This window comes from Pseudonaja textilis, chromosome Z, assembly GCF_049901715.1.
Source record: "Pseudonaja textilis isolate UNSWEBS1 chromosome Z, rPseTex1.2, whole genome shotgun sequence".
NCBI lineage: Eukaryota > Metazoa > Chordata > Lepidosauria > Squamata > Elapidae > Pseudonaja > Pseudonaja textilis.
Window position 1 is genome coordinate 126,166,783 of NC_142008.1, and position 19,664 is coordinate 126,186,446.

Genomic DNA, 19,664 nt, shown 5'->3' on the forward strand with positions numbered 1-19,664 from the left:
TTTGCTTATCGGAAGGTCACTGAAGTAGATAGCCTGACCCCTCCCCAGCACTGCGACCGTTATAAATACGAGTCAAGTTGTCAAAGTGTTTGAATTTGGATCATGTGGCGGCAGGGATGCTGTGGCAGTTGTGTGAAAAACTGCCATCAATCCATTTTTGTCAGTGCCATTGTGACTTCAAATGGTCCCTAAACGATTGGTTGTAAGTTGAGAACTACCTATGCAGGATCTGGGAAAGAAACGAGTAACAGAATACCAGAACTGGAAGGGACCTTGGAGGTCTTCTAGTCCACCCCCCCAACCCTATACCATTTCAGAAAAATGAATTTGAGTAGATTAAAGGGTGCAGCCCCTTTAAGGCCTGGAAAAGATTTGGGGGAGGGGGTGTTACGGTTCCTTTAAGAGACAGAGAAGGGCGGGGAAGTGACGTCACAAAGCACATGATTAATCGGCTCTACCAAATCTTCCTCCCCTCCCTACACACACAATACTGTCATCACATGCTGGCCTCAAAGGGAAAAAAAGCTGAGTTTCGCTTTATCCATATTTCCGGTTCCGTTTAGACTTAGTTCTAGAGGTTTTTTTTTTTTTTTGAGGACCTAATGAACTCTCTAGCCAAAAGGGAGCTTGTTCCTTTGCTTTTAATTTATTAATTCCTTGACTTAAATGTTTTAATGTAGCCCACGGTGCGAATTAAGGCCGTCCAATAACCCCAGCTTTCCCTCTTTGGGTATCCCTCTCCTACTCTTGCTTCGCTCGAGAGCCAGTAGTTTATAAGCGCATACGCAAAACCCTCCATCCCTTTAGTCTGTTTCCACCCTCTTGGCACGTGACGGGGCGGGGCAAGGCTTGTAAGTGGGTGAAGCCGGAAGAGGAAACCCAGTGAATTTCCCACCAGGCGAGATGAGTGGTTTCGGGAAGCTGTTTGGGAAAGGTGAGACTCCTAATTCCAATGTTCCACCCCGACGGAGAGTTGGTATCGCCCGAAGTCCATAGGGGATCCCGAGACTTGGGAGTAACCAGTGGCGCGAGGGGGGAGGGTAGAAGGAGAAAAAGAGGAAGGAAAGAAAGGATGAATAGATGAGAGAGAAATAGGGGGGGTACTGTTTTTTTCTCCTAAAAAGGGGGCCTTATTTATAAGAAATGTGGCTTGGACCCTGGATGGTTTTAATTGCTCATGCTCCCCAGGGCTGGGTGAAGGGGTGCATTGCCCCCCCCACTCATACAGGCAAGGGTCTGCTCATTTTTTGGGGAGGGGTGTGTGAAGAAGATGGATGGGGAAGATTTGCATGTGAGATTTGATAGGCCCTTTTACAAATTCTGCTTTTTTCTTTTAATTTTTTACACTACCTTTTTTTTTAAGCTGGAGTGAATTTTATGGAAAGCTTAAGGTTAACAATGCATTCACCACCACACCGCGCCCCCCCCCAAAAAAATGGTCTATTCCACTAATGCATTGGGTTGGAGCTTGCATCAGGATGAAGGAAGGATGAACCCAACGGGGAGGATGGCTCACCCAACCCAGTAGGGGTAATGGAACCCCTAACTCAATGGGGTTGATGGGACCCCCAATCCAAATAAGGATGATGGGACCCCCAACCCAATGGGGATGATGGGACCCCAACCCAATGGGGATGACGGAACCCCCAAGTCAACAGGGATGATGGGGCCACCATTTTTGAACAAGGCCGTTCTCTTGAAATGGTGCGCCCCTGGTCAAATTTCCTTGATGTGATACACACACACACACACACACACACACACACACTCCTCCCTTCTCCGGTTCTCCAGGTAAGAAGGCCAAGGCCCCCACTCCGCAGGAGGCCATCCAGAAGCTGCACGAGACAGAAACCATCCTGGTCAAGAAGCAGGAATTCCTGGAAGAGAAGATCCAGCAGGAACTTCAGTCGGCTAAGAAACATGGCACAAAGAACAAAAGAGGTAGGAGAAGAAAAAGGGGGCGGGGGGAAGAAGCAGGCACACCTGATCCCTGAAGAGGAGCCGGGAGAAATAAGGGAAGGGAAAATAAAATAAATAGAAATAGCTTCTCCCCAGCCTGTAATGATAAAGCCTCTTACCCAAATATTGTGATTCCTATTCTCTGTAAGTAGGTAGTCCTCAACTTACAACCAAAATTGAGCTAATGTTAAGTGAGAATTTTTTTGTCAAGGGAGTTTGCCTCCGTTGTTAAGTGAACCCCTGCTGTTGTTAAATTAGTAACCTGGTTTGTTAAGGGAATCTGGCTTCCCCCATCGACTTTGCTTGTCCGAAGGTCGCAAAAAGGGGTTCGTGTGACTCCTCGACCGTCAGTTGTCAAGCGTCCGAATGTAAATCACGCGACACTGGGGAATGACGGGACCGTCATCCTTATTTTATTTATTACTACCTGGATACACGTGCTTCGTTATGAAACTATGTGGTTGGGCTTGGTTTATGGGGAGGAAAATAAGGAGGAAAAAATTCTGCCTCTGCCTACCAGCATCCATCGGTATATTCATCTGGTGAATGTCCTGTCAGTGTTGAGGGCTGTTTGGAAACTTAAACAGTATTTGCTGTGTGAGAGACAGCAGGGAGCCCCGGGGTGGATTAGCTCAACCATTCTGTACTAAAGCTGCTTGGTGCTATGAAACCAAAAGTGAACCTCCTCTCCTCTGCTTGTGTTTTCTAAATTTGGAAGAGATTTCTTTTCAGGTGCGGAGAGGGAGTAGAACTTACCATCAGAGCTTAATAATAATAATAACAGTAACAATAATAATAACAACAACAACAAAACAACAACAATAATAATAATAATATAGGAATAAATACTAATGCTCTGATGGTCATTTGGAAAAATCTTTTCTTACTGGACCCCTAGAAGCCAAGAGGAACATATGGGCCAAATTTCAAGTTTGTAGACTTTATGGTTCTGGAGATTTTGTGATGATGCGTGAGTGGCCTTTCGCTTTTATATAGGTAGAAGATTATAATTTAGAAAAATGTATATTGCAGCCTACAGGCGCATGGCGACTAAAGGCAGCTTACGAACATATAACAACACTCTATAAAAGACATTTAAAATAATAATATAATAAAATAATAACCTTCCACCCCTTTCTTCCTGGCGACATACTACATGTTCGTAAGTGTGAAAAATGGTCATAAGTCACTTTTATCAGTGCCATTGTAAAGTGAACTGTTGTAAGTGGAGGGCTACCTGTATTATCAGTTGTGTCGTTTTTTTGAAATACATATGTGTAAATGCACATCCATAGGGTTGCTCTGAGTCACATTCAGTTTATACCCTGAGTTTGTTTCAGGGAAGAACTAATTTAGTGGGGTCCTTGGGGGCTCTGAGCTTGATTGTTTCGTGATCCAACTAGATAACATCATCAGTTGTAGAGTTGTAATTGCAGGAATGTTCCAATCTCGGATGGCAAACCTCAGATAAAGAATGTTTCCAAGCAAATATAACTCAGGTAAACAAAGTCACTAATCTAAAGGAGGATTAGAGAGAGGAAGTAAACATATGTTAGACTTTAACTAGAGATAATTAATTGTATGGATTACTGTGCTAAACAGTAACGAAAGTTAAGCAGTAACCAAAGTTAACCAATGATGGAGGATAATTAAAAATGTGTATAAATGCAAGACTAGACTCCAATAAAGATCATCATGATTCAGTTGTTCATGATCAAACAACTCGACTGCCTCGTCATTACAACAATCAGTGCCTAACATAATTAGTGCACTGATGACATTACCTAGTTGGGTCATGAAATGTCTGCAAGGAAACAACCAAGCTAAGAGACCACCCAGGACCCCACAGTCCTCTTCCTCTCCGCTAACCCCACTCCCTTTTAGCACTGATGTTGTTACCGAGTTGGATCATGAAACATCTACAAGGAAACAACCAAGCTCAGAGACCACCCAGGACCCCACAGCTCAACCCTGAATTACAAATATTCTCTTTGGGGTAATTTAATTTCAGGGCCCTCAAAAATCTGGAATCTTGATTTTGATTTCCCAAAACATTTGAACTTCCCTGAGTTCAATGTCTTCATAAAAAACCCTTTTCATAAAAGGGATGAGCCCTGATATTATTATTTTTTTGAAAACATTTTTATTAGTTTTTAAAAACAAACAAACAAACAAAACATAAAAACATCCAGTTTTCTTTCATAAATATATAAACAGTGTGTCGGTTGGTTTACCAGTTTTTGTGCATTCATTTCGTAGTCTCAATTACAGTTACATTACATAATAACTCATCAATCAAAGATTATATACCCTAGTATCACTATCAAACGATCATTTGACTATGATTTTATTCATTCATACTTTGCGAGATAACTATAATTTACTTAATTTATTTTATAACAAATTATATAATCATACCAAATCTATCCTGAAGACATTTTATAAATGTGATATTAAATTAAAAAAAAATATCTCTTTTTATATTCATTATTTAAAATTCTAAATATTCTACTATTGTATTTTATCATCCAACCATTGATAGAAAAAGTCTCAAATTTTATAAAATTGTTTATCCTCTTCTCTAATTTCAAATGTCAATCTACTCATTTCAGCACATTCCAATATTTTCTTAATAATTTCTTCCTGCAGTGGTATTTTCTCATTTTTCCAGTTTTTAGCAAATACAATCCTAGCTGCTGTTAATACATTTACAATCAGGTATTTCAAATCTTTGTTATATGTATCAGGTAAGATTCCCAATAGAAAGATCTCTGGTTTCAAATCTATTTGTTTCTTTGTCATTTTTTCCAACCACATGCGAATTTTAGTCCAGTATTTTCTAGCATCCTCGCAAGTCCACCACATATGGTAGTATGAGCCAGGTATCTGATGACATTTCCAGCATTTTTCAGATTTATTCTTGAACATTCTTGCTATTCTTGTCGGGGGAAAGTGCCACCTGTAAAACATCTTATACAGATTTTCTTTTTGAGACCACAATTTTTGCCATTTCTCTAAATCAATCCCATATCCAAAATTCTTCCCCCAAGCAATCATAGTTTCTTTGACTTGTTCTTCCTCTAATTTAATTTCCAGTAAATAACCATATAATTTTTTAAACACCTTTTCATCAGTACCTGTCAAGATCTTATCTAAATCAGTCAATTTATCATAAAATCCCTCTGTTTTAAAATCTTCATCATACCTTGAATGTATTTGCGCATATGAAAACCAATTCATCTTTATACCTTGTTCCTCTAAGTGTTGCATCGATTTAAGTTCACCCTTTTCATCCAGTATTTCCCCATATCTAACTGTTTGTTCCCTCTTATAAATTATAGGATAGGAAAATGGTTCAATGGTCGATAACCAAACTGGAATTTTCAAATAACATTGTCTTTTGATCTTCTCCCAATTTAACCACAAAGACTCCTTTTATATAATGTCTTCTAAAATAGCCCTGCATTTTAGTTCCCTTATACCATAGAAAGGCATGCCAGCCCAACAACGAATCATGACCTTCTAATGTCAACAATCTAGTCTTTCTTAGTGTTATCCATTCCTTGGCCCACATCAGATGTGCAGCTTGATAGTACAACTCCCAATCAGGCAAACCAAAACCTCCTCTAATTCTGGCATCTTGTAAAAGTTTTAACTTTATTCTCGCTTTCTTACCTTGCCATATGTACTTCAACACAATTTTATTTAACTCTTCAAAATAGTCTTTTCCAAGCCTGATTGGTATTGTTTGAAACAAATATAAGATTCTGGGTAGGATATTCATATTGATTGTTGAGATTCTCCCTATTAGTGATGTTGTAGATTTTCCCATTTCTTCAAGTCTAACGCTATCTGTTGTTTAAGTTTAATATAATTGTTCTCTTTTAATGTACTGCATCTTGGTGTCAAGTATATCCCCAAATACTTGACCTTGTTGGTGACTTGAATTTTCAATAGGTCTGCCAGTTCTTCTCTTTGACTTAGTAACATATTCTGTCAAAATCTTTGTTTTATCTTTATTTATTTTCAAACCAGCCACCTCACCATATGTCTCTATCTTTTCCAATAGCTTTGGAGCTGTTTCTAAAGGGTCTTCCAAAATAAAGGATAAGTCATCCACAAAGGCTTACAATTTAAATTCTTCCTTTTTAATTTTCATTCCTTTTATGCTTTTATCATCTCTAATATTTCTATTCAACACTTCCAAAGTCAATACAAATAGCAAAGGTGATAGAGGGCATCCTTGTCTTGTACCTTTTCTTATATTAATAGGATCTGTGAATTCTCACTCTATCATTACCTTTGCCGCTTGCTTATGGTATATAGCTTCTATTGCTTGGATAAATTTTCTGGCAAAACCCATCTGTTCCAATAATAGTAACATAAATCTCCAATTCACATTATCAAATGCCTTTTGGGCATCTAAGAATATCAAAGCCATTTGTTTTTCGGGATGTGCCTCATAATATTCCAAAGTGTCCAGGATTACTCTCATATTGTCTTTGATTTGTCTCTTTGGCAGAAATCCATTTTGATCTAGGTGAATAAAGTTATTTAAGTATTTTTTAAGTCTTTCTGCCAAAATTGAAGCAAAGATTTTACAGTCTGCGTTTAGTAAAGAAATAGGTCTATAATTCTTAATTTGCAATGGATCAGCCTCTTCTTTTGGAATAAGTATAATATAAGCTTCTGACCATGTTTTAGGTATCATCTTCTTTAACATAGCTTCATTCATGACTTCTAGCAGTGGAATGCTCAGTGATTCTTGTAGTGTTTTATAAAATTCTGCCGGAAGCCCATCTGGACCTGGTGCTTTCCCATTGTTTTGCTTCTTAAGTGCTTCAGTTAATTCCATCATTGTTATATTACTTTCTAATGTTTTTTCAGTCTCTTTAGGTATCTTGGGTAGATTAGCATTCTGTAGATACTGTTTGACTTTTTCCTCCTCAATATTCTCTTGGTTATATAGTTGCCCATAAAAATCTCGAATAATTTCCTTTTTCTCTTTATTACCATAGCAAACCTGGCCTTGGTCATCTATTAATTGTGATATTTTCCTTGATTCTTTCTCCTTTCTCAATTTGTATGCTAACCATCTACCTGGTTTATTTGCATCTTCAAAATAGTTCTGTTTAGCACTTCTAATTTTCTGTGCCAATTCTTCTTTCTCTATTTGGCCCATTTTATGTTTGATTATGTCCAGTTTTAGTTTAATGTCTTTTTTCTGTGGCATTTTCTGTAGTTCTTTTTCAAGTCTTTTATACTCATCTTCTAAAACTTTAGTGGCTTGCCTTTTCCTAATATTCTTTTTTCTTATATAGTCTATTATCAAGCCTCTAGCATATGCCTTCATTGTGTCCCAGACATTCTGAATTGAATATCTTCTTTTTTATTTTCTCTAAAGAAAAAGGCCAATTCTTTCTCCATCCATTGTGTAAAATCTTTTTCCTTTAAAATAGTATTATTTAACGTCCATCTCAATCTTTTTTTTTTGTCCTTTCCATTTAATTGTCATTGGATTATGGTCTGCCCAAGTACCTGTTTCAATGTTTGTTTCTTGAATGTTAGATATTAGTTCTGTTGAGATCCATATAATATCTAATCTGGACCTTGATAAATGTCTATTTGAATAAAAAGTATATTGCTTTGTTTTAGCATTTCTTTCTCTCCATATATCTTTTAAATTTAATTCATCTGTCATTTTAAAAAAGGATTTAGGGAGGGTCTTTCTGTTTTGCTTTGTTATTGTTGTTGCTGTATAGTCCAGTTTATTGTCCACAATTCCATTAAAATCTCCCATCATAACTATATTGACATAGTCCAGTCCAGTTATTTTCATGTTTAATTTTTTGTAAAATTCTTCTTGTTTATCATTCGGAGCATAAATTGCAATCAGGAGTGTTTTCATATTATTATCCATTATTTCCACCATTAATGCTCTTCCATCTTCATCAGTATAAATCAATTTTGCTGGGATAGCCTCTTTAATGTATAAAACCACTCCTCTTTTCTTACATTGCGTCAAAGAAGTAAATATTTTCCCTAATTTTGGCTGTACCAACAATTGTTCATATTGTTTTTTGATATGTACTTCTTGTAAGCAAATTATATCAAATTTTAGTTTCTCTAAATTTGTGAAAAAAAATTTCCTTCTTTTAACAGCTGAATTAAGTCCATTTATATTCATTGTAATCAGTTTTTTCTCTTCCATGGTTATATCTTGTAGTTAGGTTTGGCAGCTCTCATAGATCTTGGTTCACGTTGTTCTTTGATCTCCACCTGTCCACCTACTACGCCTTCCTCTTTTTCAGTCCCCATTTGGTCCTCTTGGAATTCAATTAGTGAGACCTTTTTTTCTGCCTCTTCCTCTCTCCTTCCAAGAAATTCTGCGTAGACAAGTTCTGCTTTCTCAATTGAATCAATTCTGTGTCTCTGTTCTTGCCATGTAAACATTAGTCCTTCTGGAATCAACCATCTGTAATTCACCTCCTTTTTCAGTAACATTTTAGTCAGGAATCGATATTCTCTTCTCTCTCTCTCACTCTTCTAGGTATGTTTTAAAACCACAATCTCCTTGCCTTTATATTTCAACGTCTTCTCTCTTGCCACTTGTAATATTTGTGTTTTAATGGATTTTTTTGTAAGTCTAATGTGAACTTCTCTTGGTAAGTTGTTTCTCATCGCATATCTTGTAAAGACTCGATATACCTCATCTACTCCATCCATCATCTTTTCCTCTCTTATTTCCAAGGCTTCAGCCAGAATTTCTATCATTATCGCAGCTAGGTTTTGACCTTTTTCTTCCTCTATATTTTGAAATCTGAGATAGAATTCTGACCTGTCCATCTCCCACTTCAGCATCCCACTTTTATCTTGTTCAACCACTGTTGGTCTGCTGTCAATATTTCCAATCTTCTCTCTTTGTTTATCTTCTTCTTCAATTTTTTGGAATCTCTCATCATATTTCACCATCATTTGCTGAATATTTTCAATTTTTTCATCAATCTTGCCTGTTCTTTGTTCAATATTCTCTGTTCTTTGTTCAATATTCTCTATTCTCTTTTCAATGATATCTGATTTTGTTTTAATATCTTTAATGGACAAATCAATGTCTTGGATTCCTTGCATAATCATCTGCAGAGTCATTTTTTCTTGTTCTTTATCTTGCTTTAACATTGTCTGAATTAAGCGTTGACCTCCAGATGGTGGGGAGGCGGAAGTGGAAGTTGAGGCGCCAGAAGGTATGAGTTTCCTACTCATTTTGAACGTCGAAATCTTCAAATTCAAGTAGCCAATTATAATCCAAAATGCGGGGTAGAGGTGGTAAAAGATAAAAAGCCCAATAAAAGGAAAGAAAAATTCTTCAGGTTCTTCAAGATCTTAATCCAATTATAAAATGGTCATTTGTAATCCAAGGTAAAAAATGGAAATAAGAAAAAGAAAAAAGCCCAATAATAACAAAAAAAGGAATGAGAGAGAAAATTTCTTCAGGTTCTTCACACCTTAATCCAATTGAGAGGTCTCAAAAGTGAAAAATAAAAAAACAAAGAAAAACCATAAAGATGAACCAAAAATATGAATGGCAAAAAAGAAAATCCCAATAGAAAAAGAGAAAGGAGAGATTCTGAGGCTTTCCCTTTAAAGCAAAAGGCAAAAATAAAAATATTACAAAAATGAAGATTTTTTTCCTTTAAGGAGAAAAAAAAAGGAAAAGAGTACAGTAAGACTGGTGAGGAGGGGCGGCACAGCTAAAAATAAAATAAAAAAGAACACACTGCACTTTATATAATTATCCAAGGCTCTAACTAAAAGTCTCTTCTCCACAAGCTTCAACTTCAATTGTTGATAGGAGTCCAGAAGAACACCTGTAATAACACTCTCATGTTCTTCCCTCTATCTTATCAAATTGCAATGTCCTTGAAAGAGGAATCTTTCACAGTTCTCTAAACTTCAAGTAAAATATTTTCAAGCCTCTAGTTGGCAGTTTCTTTGTTCTTACTCCCCCGACTTTCTCAGATAGTACGTAATAAAAGTTTAAAAAGGAAAGAAAAAAAAAAATATATATATATACACACACACACACACATATATATATATATATACACATACACACACACACATATATATATGGCATTCAGCTTTGTTGAGGATTTTCCCGTCATTGTAGTTGTGCTTTTAAAGTTGTAGCGGCGTTTCAGCAGAATCTCATCTGCCATCATCAGGCTTCTATAGAAGATGACAGAAGCCTGATAATGGCAGATGAGATTCTGCAGAAACATCGCACAACTTTAAAAGCACAACTACAATGACGGGAAAATACCCTGAACAAAGCTGAATGCCATACATGTAAGTACCAGCGAAAACTTAAGAAAAGATAGATAGATAGATAGATAGATAGATAGATAGATAGATAGATAGATAGATAGATAGATAGATAGATTGATTACTAAAGGGAGCCTCTAATCTAAAAATTAAAAATCAAAAAAGAGAAGAAAGAATAACTATATATATGGAAAAACCAGTCCAGTTAACAGAGCTAAATCATGATAGAAGTCCAGTAGAAAAAAAAAAGTGAAAAAATAAAAAGCCAAGCTTCACTTTGACGTTTCCATTTAAAAACATACTTACTCAGTTCTGTCAAAACTTTTACAGATTTCCCTTTTTCTTAGGGTGTCCTTTAAGTCTCAGAATAATAGTAAAAAAAAGTTCTCACCCAACTGACACACTTTATCTTTCAGTCTCTTCCATTCCGAGCTGTCCCGACTTCAGCAGCTTAATGGCTGCCTCTCCGCCGCTGGCAAAGGGCTTCTCCTGGATCAACCAGGGACTTTGCGTTGTCCTTGGGATCCACAGGATGTGCCCTTCACTATCACCGTCTCTACGGGACGGTTTAGGTCCGTTTGGACCGACCAGGGGCTGAGATATCGGCTGCAATCTTGGAGCTCAATTGCAGACCGTACCGTCACGACGCCAGCTCCTCCCCTCTCTCCCGCCCTGATATTATTTATACCTCTTTTTAGATTTAAAGACAGAAAGTTAAAAAAACCCATATCAGTTTAAATCCTAAACTCCCAGATCTCTTTGTTTTAGAATATCTTTATCCATGCTGGCTGACCTTGTCTGGATTTACTTAAAGTCCGGCTGATAAGTAACGGCCATAGGAAACCATTTTAAATTCCTAGAGTGTAGCCGTTTCTCAACCGCAGGTCCATTAAGGTGTCTGTACTTCAGCTCCCAGAATTCCCCAGCAGGCTATGCTATGCCGACTATTTAGATATTTTCTAAACTCTAAAGCAGGGGTCGCCAACCTTTTGGGCCTCAAGGACCAGCAAACTCATAATTTTAAATTTGAGTGGCAGTGGCTTGCTGACGTAGGTGGGAGAGAGAGAAAGAGAGAGAGATGGGTTGGCAGTGATGTTCTCTCTCTCTCTCTCTCTCTCTCTCACACACACACACACACACACACACGTCCCCCCCTAGACACACAAACCCTCCAAGGCAGCCACATTCCTAACCTGCTTTTCAGCTCCATACTCAGGGAAAAAGAGAGAGAGAGAGACGGTATCCCACGATCCCAAATCAAGAACGATCAATCGGTAGGAAAACAGGGTGGGGGATTTTCCTGCAGACATTTTTTGGGATTTTCCCAGGGTCTCTGCAGAAAAAGCAGCACAGCAGAGACCCTGGGAAAATCCCCCCAAAAGTCTGCAGGAAGTCTTTCTCTCTCTCCCCCAAACTCCGCCAGACTGACGCAGCCTCTTGGAGCAGGAGGCCTTGCAGGGTCCCAAAGACTCGTTTCTGGCGGAGTTTGGGGGAGAGAAAGAAAGACTTTTGCTGCTTTCCTTGTGTGCAGACAAAAGCAGAAGAAGAAAGAAGCAGAAAGAAGCAGCCCGGTGGCCAGGCCAGGCGCGTGGGGTGAGTGGGGCAAGTCCCCCCCTTTCCCCCCTCCCCTCACTACCTCGTGTTGTTCGCAATGCAAGCGATGCAAGCCTTGTGTTCCCACGCAGCCTGGATTAATTGCTTTGGGGGTGACATTTTTCTGCAGACCAACAAAACTTTCTCACGGACCACTGGTGGTCCCCAGCCCACAGGTTGGCGACCACTGCTCTAAAGCATCTGTAGGCCAGACAAGGAAACTGAACCAGGAGAGATTCAACCTGGAAATAAAGAGAAATTTTCTGACAGTGAGAACAATCAACCCATAGAACAGAAGTTGCCCTCGGAAGTTGTGGGAGCACCATCACTTGAGACTTTCAAGAAGAGATTGGACTGCCATCTGTCAGAAAGGGTGTAGGGTCTCCCGCTTGGGCGGGGGGGTTGGACTAGATGACCTACAAGGTCCCTTCCAAGTCTGATTATCTGTTATCTGACTAGGGAATTCTTGGAGTTGAAGTCCACACATTTTAAAGTGAGGTTAAATGGTAAAATCCCAGAGAAAGACTACAAGGAGGCCTTATGACCACAAGTTACAGCCCAAAATTTCTGCTGCTAAGTGAGGCGTTAAGTGAATTTTGCTCCATTTTACGACCTTTCTTGCCCCAGTGGTTAAGTGAGTCACTTGTTAAGTGAGTAACACGCCTGTGAGAGAGAGAGAGAGAAGAGAGGGGAGAGTGAAAGAGGAGAAAGAGAGAGAGAGAAACAGAGAGAGAGAGAGAGCAAACCAAGTCTGCATAGAGGGGATTTGCAGTATGGCTGTTTGCATCCCTCCTTGCACGAGTAACACAAATGTCCTGTCTTATATTTGGGGGTGGGGGGTCTTAATAAACATCCACATGCTTCTGACCTCCATGAGGACTAGAAACATGGGGTGGCTGCATGCATTTGTTGCCTTCGTTCGCGGCAGCTGCTTTGCAAGCTCTCAAGAGGAAGAAACGCTACGAGCAACAGCTGGCCCAAATCGACGGGACCCTATCCACCATCGAATTCCAACGCGAGGCCCTCGAAAATGCCACCACCAACACCGAAGTGCTCAAGACCATGTCGGACGCGGCTCGGGCCATGAAAGAGGCTCACCAGCATATGTGAGTAGTAGCGCTTTTTCCCCAAGCGATCGATAGAAGAAGCAGCCCGATTCTCTGGACTCAAAAATCTGGTCCATGTTTTGCTTTTAGCTTAGAGCAGTGTGGGGTTTTTTTTTGGTTTTTTTTTTCAACCTTGGCCATTTCAAGACAAGGGCAAATTTCAACTCCCAGAATTCCCCACACCAGACTCCTCCTCCTCCTCCTCCTCCTCTTCCTCTTCTCTTCTTCTCCTCTTCCTTTTCCTTCTCTCCTCCTCCTCTTCTCCCTCCGCTTCACAAACCCTACTCCCTTCTACCACTGATGATGTTACCTAGTTGGGTAATGAAATGTCTGCAAGAAAATAATTAAGCTCAGAGAGCACCAAGGACCCCACAGTCCTCCTCCTCCCTTGTGCCATTGATGATGTTACCTAGCCAGGCCTTGAAATGTCTGCAAGAAAACCCCCAAGCTTGGAGACCCCTAAGCACTCCACAGTCGTCATCCTCTTCCTCCTCCGCTTCTTCTCCCTTTTCCTCCCGACCTGCTCTTCCTCCTCCTGCCCTTCCTCTTCTCTTCAAACACCACTGCCTTCTAGCACTGATGACGTTACATAGCCAGGGCACAAAACGTCTGCAAGAAAACCACCAAGCTCAGAGACCACCAAGGATCCCACAGTCCTTCTCTTCCTTTTCCTCCTCTTCCTCCTCCCCTTCTCCTCTACCATCTCTTCCTCCCCTCTCCTCCTCTTCGCAAGCCCCACTCCCTTCTAGCACTGATGACGTGCTTTAGTTGGCTCATGAAAGGTCTCCCAAGAAAACCCCGCCAGTCTCAGAGACCCCCAAGGAGCCCCAGAGCTTTCTCCTTCTCTTCCTACCCCCTCCAGGGACATCGACAAAGTGGACGACTTAATGGCCGAAATCACCGAACAGCAGGACATCGCCCAACAGATCTCGGATGCCATATCTAAGCCGGTCGGCTCGGGGATGATGTGGATGAGGTAAGGAGGGCTGAGAGATCCATGGGTGGCCTCCAGAGGGATAAGGGGACTTCAACTCCCAGAATTCCCCACCCCACAGACCTCCTCCTCCTCCTCCCCTCTTCCTCCTCTCTTCTTTTCCTTCTCTCCTCCCCTTCCTCCTCCTCTTCCTTTTCCTTCTCTCTTCCTCCTCTTCCTTCTCTCTTCCTCCTTCCTTTTCCTTCTCTTTGTTTTTTCTTCCTCTTTTCCTCTCCCTCCTTTTCCTTCTCTTCCTCCTCCTCTTTCTCTTCCTCTCCTCCCTTCCTCCTCCTCTTCCTTTTCCTTCTCTCTTCCCCTTCCTCCTCCTCTTCCTTTTCCTTCTCTCTTCCTCCTCTTCCTTCTCTCTTCTTCCTTTTCCTTCACTTTGTTTTTCTTCCTCCTCTTTTCCTCTCCCTCCTTTTCCTTCTTCTCTTCCTCCTCCCCTTTCTCTTCCTTTTCCTCTCCTCCCCTTCCTCCTCCTCTTCCTTTTCCTTCTCTCTTCCTCTTCCTCCTTCCTTTTCCTTCTCCCTTCTCTCTTCCTCCTTCCTTTTCCTTCTCTTCCTTTTCTTCCTCCTCTTTCCTCTTCCTCCTCCTCTTTCTCTTCCTTTTCCTCTCCTCCCCTTCCTTCTCCTCTTCCTTTTCCTTCTCTCTTCCTCTTCCTCCTCTTCCTTTTCCTTCTCTCTTCTTCCTTTTCCTTCTCTTCCTTTTTCTTCCTCCTCTTTTCCTCTCCCCCTTTTCCTTCTTCTCTTCCTCCTCCTCTTTCTCTTCCTTTTCCTCTCCTCCCCTTCCTCCTCCTCTTCCTTTTCCTTCTCTCTTCCTCTTCCTCCTTCCTTTTCCTTCTCCCTTCTCTCTTCCTCCTTCCTTTTCCTTCTCTTCCTTTTTCTTCCTCCTCTTTTCCTCTTCCTCCTCCTCTTTCTCTTCCTTTTCCTCTCCTCCCCTTCCTCCTCCTCTTCCTTTTCCTTCTCTCTTCCTCTTCCTCCTCTTCCTTTTCCTTCTCTCTTCTTCCTTTTCCTTCTCTTCCTTTTTCTTCCTCCTCTTTTCCTCTCCCCCTTTTCCTTCTTCTCTTCCTCCTCCTCTTTCTCTTCCTTTTCCTCTCCTCCCCTTCCTCCTCCTCTTCCTTTTCCTTCTCTCTTCCTTCTCTCTTCCTCCTTCCTTTTCCTTCTCTTCCTTTTTCTTCCTCCTCTTTTCCTCTTCCTCCTCCTCTTTCTCTTCCTTTTCCTCTCCTCCCCTTCCTTCTCCTCTTCCTTTTCCTTCTCTCTTCCTCCTCTTCCTTCTCTCTTCCTTTTCCTTCTCTCTTCTTCCTTTTCCTTCTCTTCCTTTTTCCTCCTCCTCTTTTCCTCTCCCCCTTTTCCTTCTTCTCTTCCTCCTCCTCTTTCTCTTCCTTTTCCTCTCCTCCCCTTCCTCCTCCTCTTCCTTTTCCTTCTCTCTTCCTCTTCCTCCTTCCTTTTCCTTCTCCTTCTCTCTTCCTCCTTCCTTTTCCTTCTCTTCCTTTTTCTTCCTCCTCTTTTCCTCTTCCTCCTCTTTCTCTTCCTTTTCCTCTCCTCCCCTTCCTCCTCCTCTTCCTTTTCCTTCTCTCTTCCTCTTCCTCCTCTTCCTTTTCCTTCTCTCTTCTTCCTTTTCCTTCTCTTCCTTTTTCTTCCTCCTCTTTCCTCTCCCCCTTTTCCTTCTTCTCTTCCTCCTCCTCTTTCTCTTCCTTTTCCTCTCCTCCCCTTCCTCCTCCTCTTCCTTTTCCTTCTCTCTTCCTCTTCCTCCTTCCTTTTCCTTCTCCCTTCTCTCTTCCTCCTTCCTTTTCCTTCTCTTCCTTTTTCTTCCTCCTCTTTTCCTCTTCCTCCTCCTCTTTCTCTTCCTTTTCCTCTCCTCCCCTTCCTCCTCCTCTTCCTTTTCCTTCTCTCTTCCTCTTCCTCCTCTTCCTTTTCCTTCTCTCTTCTTCCTTTTCCTTCTCTTCCTTTTTCTTCCTCCTCTTTTCCTCTCCCCCTTTTCCTTCTTCTCTTCCTCCTCCTCTTTCTCTTCCTTTTCCTCTCCTCCCTTCCTCCTCCTCTTCCTTTTCCTTCTCTCTTCCTTCTCTCTTCCTCCTTCCTTTTCCTTCTCTTCCTTTTCTTCCTCCTCTTTTCCTCTTCCTCCTCCTCTTTCTCTTCCTTTTCCTCTCCTCCCTTCCTTCTCCTCTTCCTTTTCCTTCTCTCTTCCTCCTCTTCCTTCTCTCTTCCTTTTCCTTCTCTCTTCTTCCTTTTCCTTCTCTTCCTTTTTCCTCCTCCTCTTTTCCTCTCCCCCTTTCCTTCTTCTCTTCCTCCTCCTCTTTCTCTTCCTTTTCCTCTCCTCCCCTTCCTCCTCCTCTTCCTTTTCCTTCTCTCTTCCTCTTCCTCCTTCCTTTTCCTTCTCCCTTCTCTCTTCCTCCTTCCTTTTCCTTCTCTTCCTTTTCTTCCTCCTCTTTCCTCTTCCTCCTCTTTCTCTTCCTTTTCCTCTCCTCCCCTTCCTCCTCCTCTTCCTTTTCCTTCTCTCTTCCTCTTCCTCCTCTTCCTTTTCCTTCTCTCTTCTTCCTTTTCCTTCTCTTCCTTTTTCTTCCTCCTCTTTTCCTCTCCCCCTTTTCCTTCTTCTCTTCCTCCTCCTCTTTCTCTTCCTTTTCCTCTCCTCCCCTTCCTCCTCCTCTTCCTTTTCCTTCTCTCTTCCTCTTCCTCCTTCCTTTTCCTTCTCCCTTCTCTCTTCCTCCTTCCTTTTCCTTCTCTTCCTTTTTCTTCCTCCTCTTTTCCTCTTCCTCCTCCTCTTTCTCTTCCTTTTCCTCTCCTCCCCTTCCTCCTCCTCTTCCTTTTCCTTCTCTCTTCCTCTTCCTCCTCTTCCTTTTCCTTCTCTCTTCTTCCTTTTCCTTCTCTTCCTTTTTCTTCCTCCTCTTTTCCTCTCCCCCTTTTCCTTCTTCTCTTCCTCCTCCTCTTTCTCTTCCTTTTCCTCTCCTCCCCTTCCTCCTCCTCTTCCTTTTCCTTCTCTCTTCCTTCTCTCTTCCTCCTTCCTTTTCCTTCTCTTCCTTTTTCTTCCTCCTCTTTTCCTCTTCCTCCTCCTCTTTCTCTTCCTTTTCCTCTCCTCCCCTTCCTCCTTCTCCTCCTTCTTTTCCTTTTCCTTCTGTCCTCTTCCTTTTCCTCCTCTGCTTGCTCCTCTTGTCCTCCCCTGCACTGAATGCGAATCTCGCCCTTCTGCCTTCACAGGATGAGCTGCTGGCCGAACTGGAAGAGATGGAACAAGAAGATCTGGACAAGGAACTTCTGAATGTTGGGCAGGCCAGTCCGGAGCTCCCCAATGTCCCCTCTTCTCGCCTCCCCAGTGTGCCAGGTATGACAACATGCAGGCCCCCAAAGCTTAACGCAGGTAATCCGCGACTTACAACCGCAGGAGCGGCTGACATTTCTGTCGCTCAGCAAAGCGTGGGTTAATGGACTGACACCCAGTTTTTCGACCCTTTTTGTTAAGTGAAACCCAGCGTTCGTTAAGCGAAGCAGACATTCGTTAAATGAATCCACCTTCAGATTCCCCGTTGATTTTCTGGTCTGAAGCCGGCTGGGAAAGTCACAAATGACAGCCACATGACCCCGGGACACTTCAACCATAAAAATGCATGTCGGTTGCCAACCGGCCAAATTTTAATGATTTCACCTCAGGGATGCCGCAACGGTCATAAGTATGAGGACTGCTCATAAATATGAGGACTGTTCAATGAGTTGTAACTTTGGTCACTAAAAGAATGGTTCTAAGTCAAGACCACCTGTATCATATCACGAAAACACCCTCACTTCAGTGTGACCTAGTTGTGGCAGGTGTACAGACCGTCCTCGACTTAGAACCACAATTGAGTCTAACATCGCTGTCGTTAAGGGAGACATTTGCCAAGGGAGTTTTGCCCCATTTTACGACCTTTCTTTGCCACCATCCCTGCCGTCATTCAGTTAGTTGCAGTGTTGTGAAGTGAATCCAGCTTTCCCCATGGACTTTGCTTGCCAGAAAAATCACAAAAACGTGACCCCCGGACACTGCGACCATCATAAATACGAGTCGGTTGCCAAGCCTCCGAATTTCGATAACGTGATCACGTTGCCTAGGTCGTTAAGCGTGAAGAAAAACGGTCACAAGTCCCATTTTTCAGCGCTGGTTGTAACTTTGCTCACAAAATAAGCATGGGCAGGGGGTTGGACTAGATGACCTACAAGGTCCCTTCCCACTCTGTTAATCTGTTAAAAAAAAAAAAAAAAGCCTAGGGAGACTACCTGTACAATTGCCTGGGTACCAGCTCTGGATAATTGGGGGGGCACTAGTCCTGCCCAGCAGAAGTTGAACACAGAGGGCAACGCCCCTTTTCAAGCGACGTCACGGGTTCAAATCCTGCCTCTTTTCCTCCCCGCAGCTTCCAAAGTGCCCTCGGCCTCCCTGGATGAGGAAGACGAGGAAATGAAACAGCTTGCCGCCTGGGTGTCGTGATGCCATTGTGGGAAATTTCCTTCCCCCACCGCTTCCTCCTCGCCTCCCTTGGTTTTCTTCGGAGAAAGAGGCAGAAAAGAGATGGAGGGGAACCATTTTGTCCCCCTCCGGTTTCCATGGTTACGGGGAGGGGTGGGGTGGGGAAAGAAACAACAACAACAACAACAACAACAAAAAGAGGGGAGGGCCGGAAGTCACAGACACACACACACCCCTGCCTAAAATGACCTTACGTGCCGAATGTAAAGAGTTTTATAGACAGATTTATATAAATATAAATATATATATATATATCTACAATATAGAAAACGGGAGCCTGTTCGGGGAGGGAGGGGTGATTGGGGCTTAAAAGACCTGCCCCCCCATTCTCCTCCCCCCAGATAAAGACTGAATCTTGAAATCATCTGGAGATTAACTTTTTTTCTTTTTCAGTTTTCAAAAAAACAACAACAGGATTTTGGCCCATCCTTGCGGGGGCTCAGGAGGAGCGGACGGCGTGTGACACGCAAACACAGCCTGAAAATGAAGCTTTTTGGGGGGGGACAATTCTCAAGAGTTTTTGACCCTCTGGTCTGTCCTTCGCTTTCTGTCCGGTTTTGGAGGTGCCGTTCCCGTGAGTGTTGGTCTCTCTCTTCTTCTCTCTCCTGTTGGTCTCTTGTCTCCTTTAGGGCAAGTTGTCAGCTCCGTCTGTTGCCAAACACACCAACACAGAACACACACTCCGGTGGTGCAAACGATGCAGTCTAGGATTCTCCTCCTCCTCCCATGCGTGTTGCAAAGGAATTTAAGGGTGGGTGGGTTTCGGGCGGGGGGGACGGGGCGGGGGGCGTTCCACCTTGGAAGGCCGGATGGATGGATGGAAGGAGGGAGGGAGGGTCGATGGGCGGGCAAGGGGTGGGGATTATCAGGGAATAAGGGAGAAAAATTGTGGTTTAGTTTGGACTGGAGGTATTGTTCTGTCCTGGTTTTCATTGGTAGCGTGTATCTGTTAACGGGTGTTTTTTTTGTTTTTGTTTTTTTGCTGGGCGGGTGGGTGGGGTTGTTGGTTAATAGTTTGCTTCAACTTGCGCCTGGTGTTTTCTCTTTTCTGTTTTAAAGCTAGCTTGCTCTGTCTTTTTCTTTTCAAATTGACTTGTGGGCAGGAGTTGGGATGGTGCGGGGGAAGCGTGGCCCCCCCACTGACACGCGTGTACTCCTGCGGTGACCCGTTGCTGTGTTGCTTTCTGTGCCCGGTGAATAAAGTGCCCTGAAATGTA

At 42.3% G+C, this 19,664-nt stretch overlaps 1 protein-coding gene across 1 annotated transcript; it reads left to right on the forward strand.

Moving 5' to 3' along the window:
* Nucleotides 1-809: 809 nt before the first annotated feature.
* CHMP4A (charged multivesicular body protein 4A) lies at nucleotides 810-19,664 on the forward strand. Its single transcript, XM_087915889.1, is given in 7 exon segments — nucleotides 810-934; nucleotides 1,792-1,941; nucleotides 12,803-12,980; nucleotides 13,843-13,934; nucleotides 13,937-13,956; nucleotides 17,145-17,268; nucleotides 18,335-19,664. Coding segments are annotated over 7 exon segments (669 nt in total). The 5' UTR covers nucleotides 810-903; the 3' UTR covers nucleotides 18,409-19,664.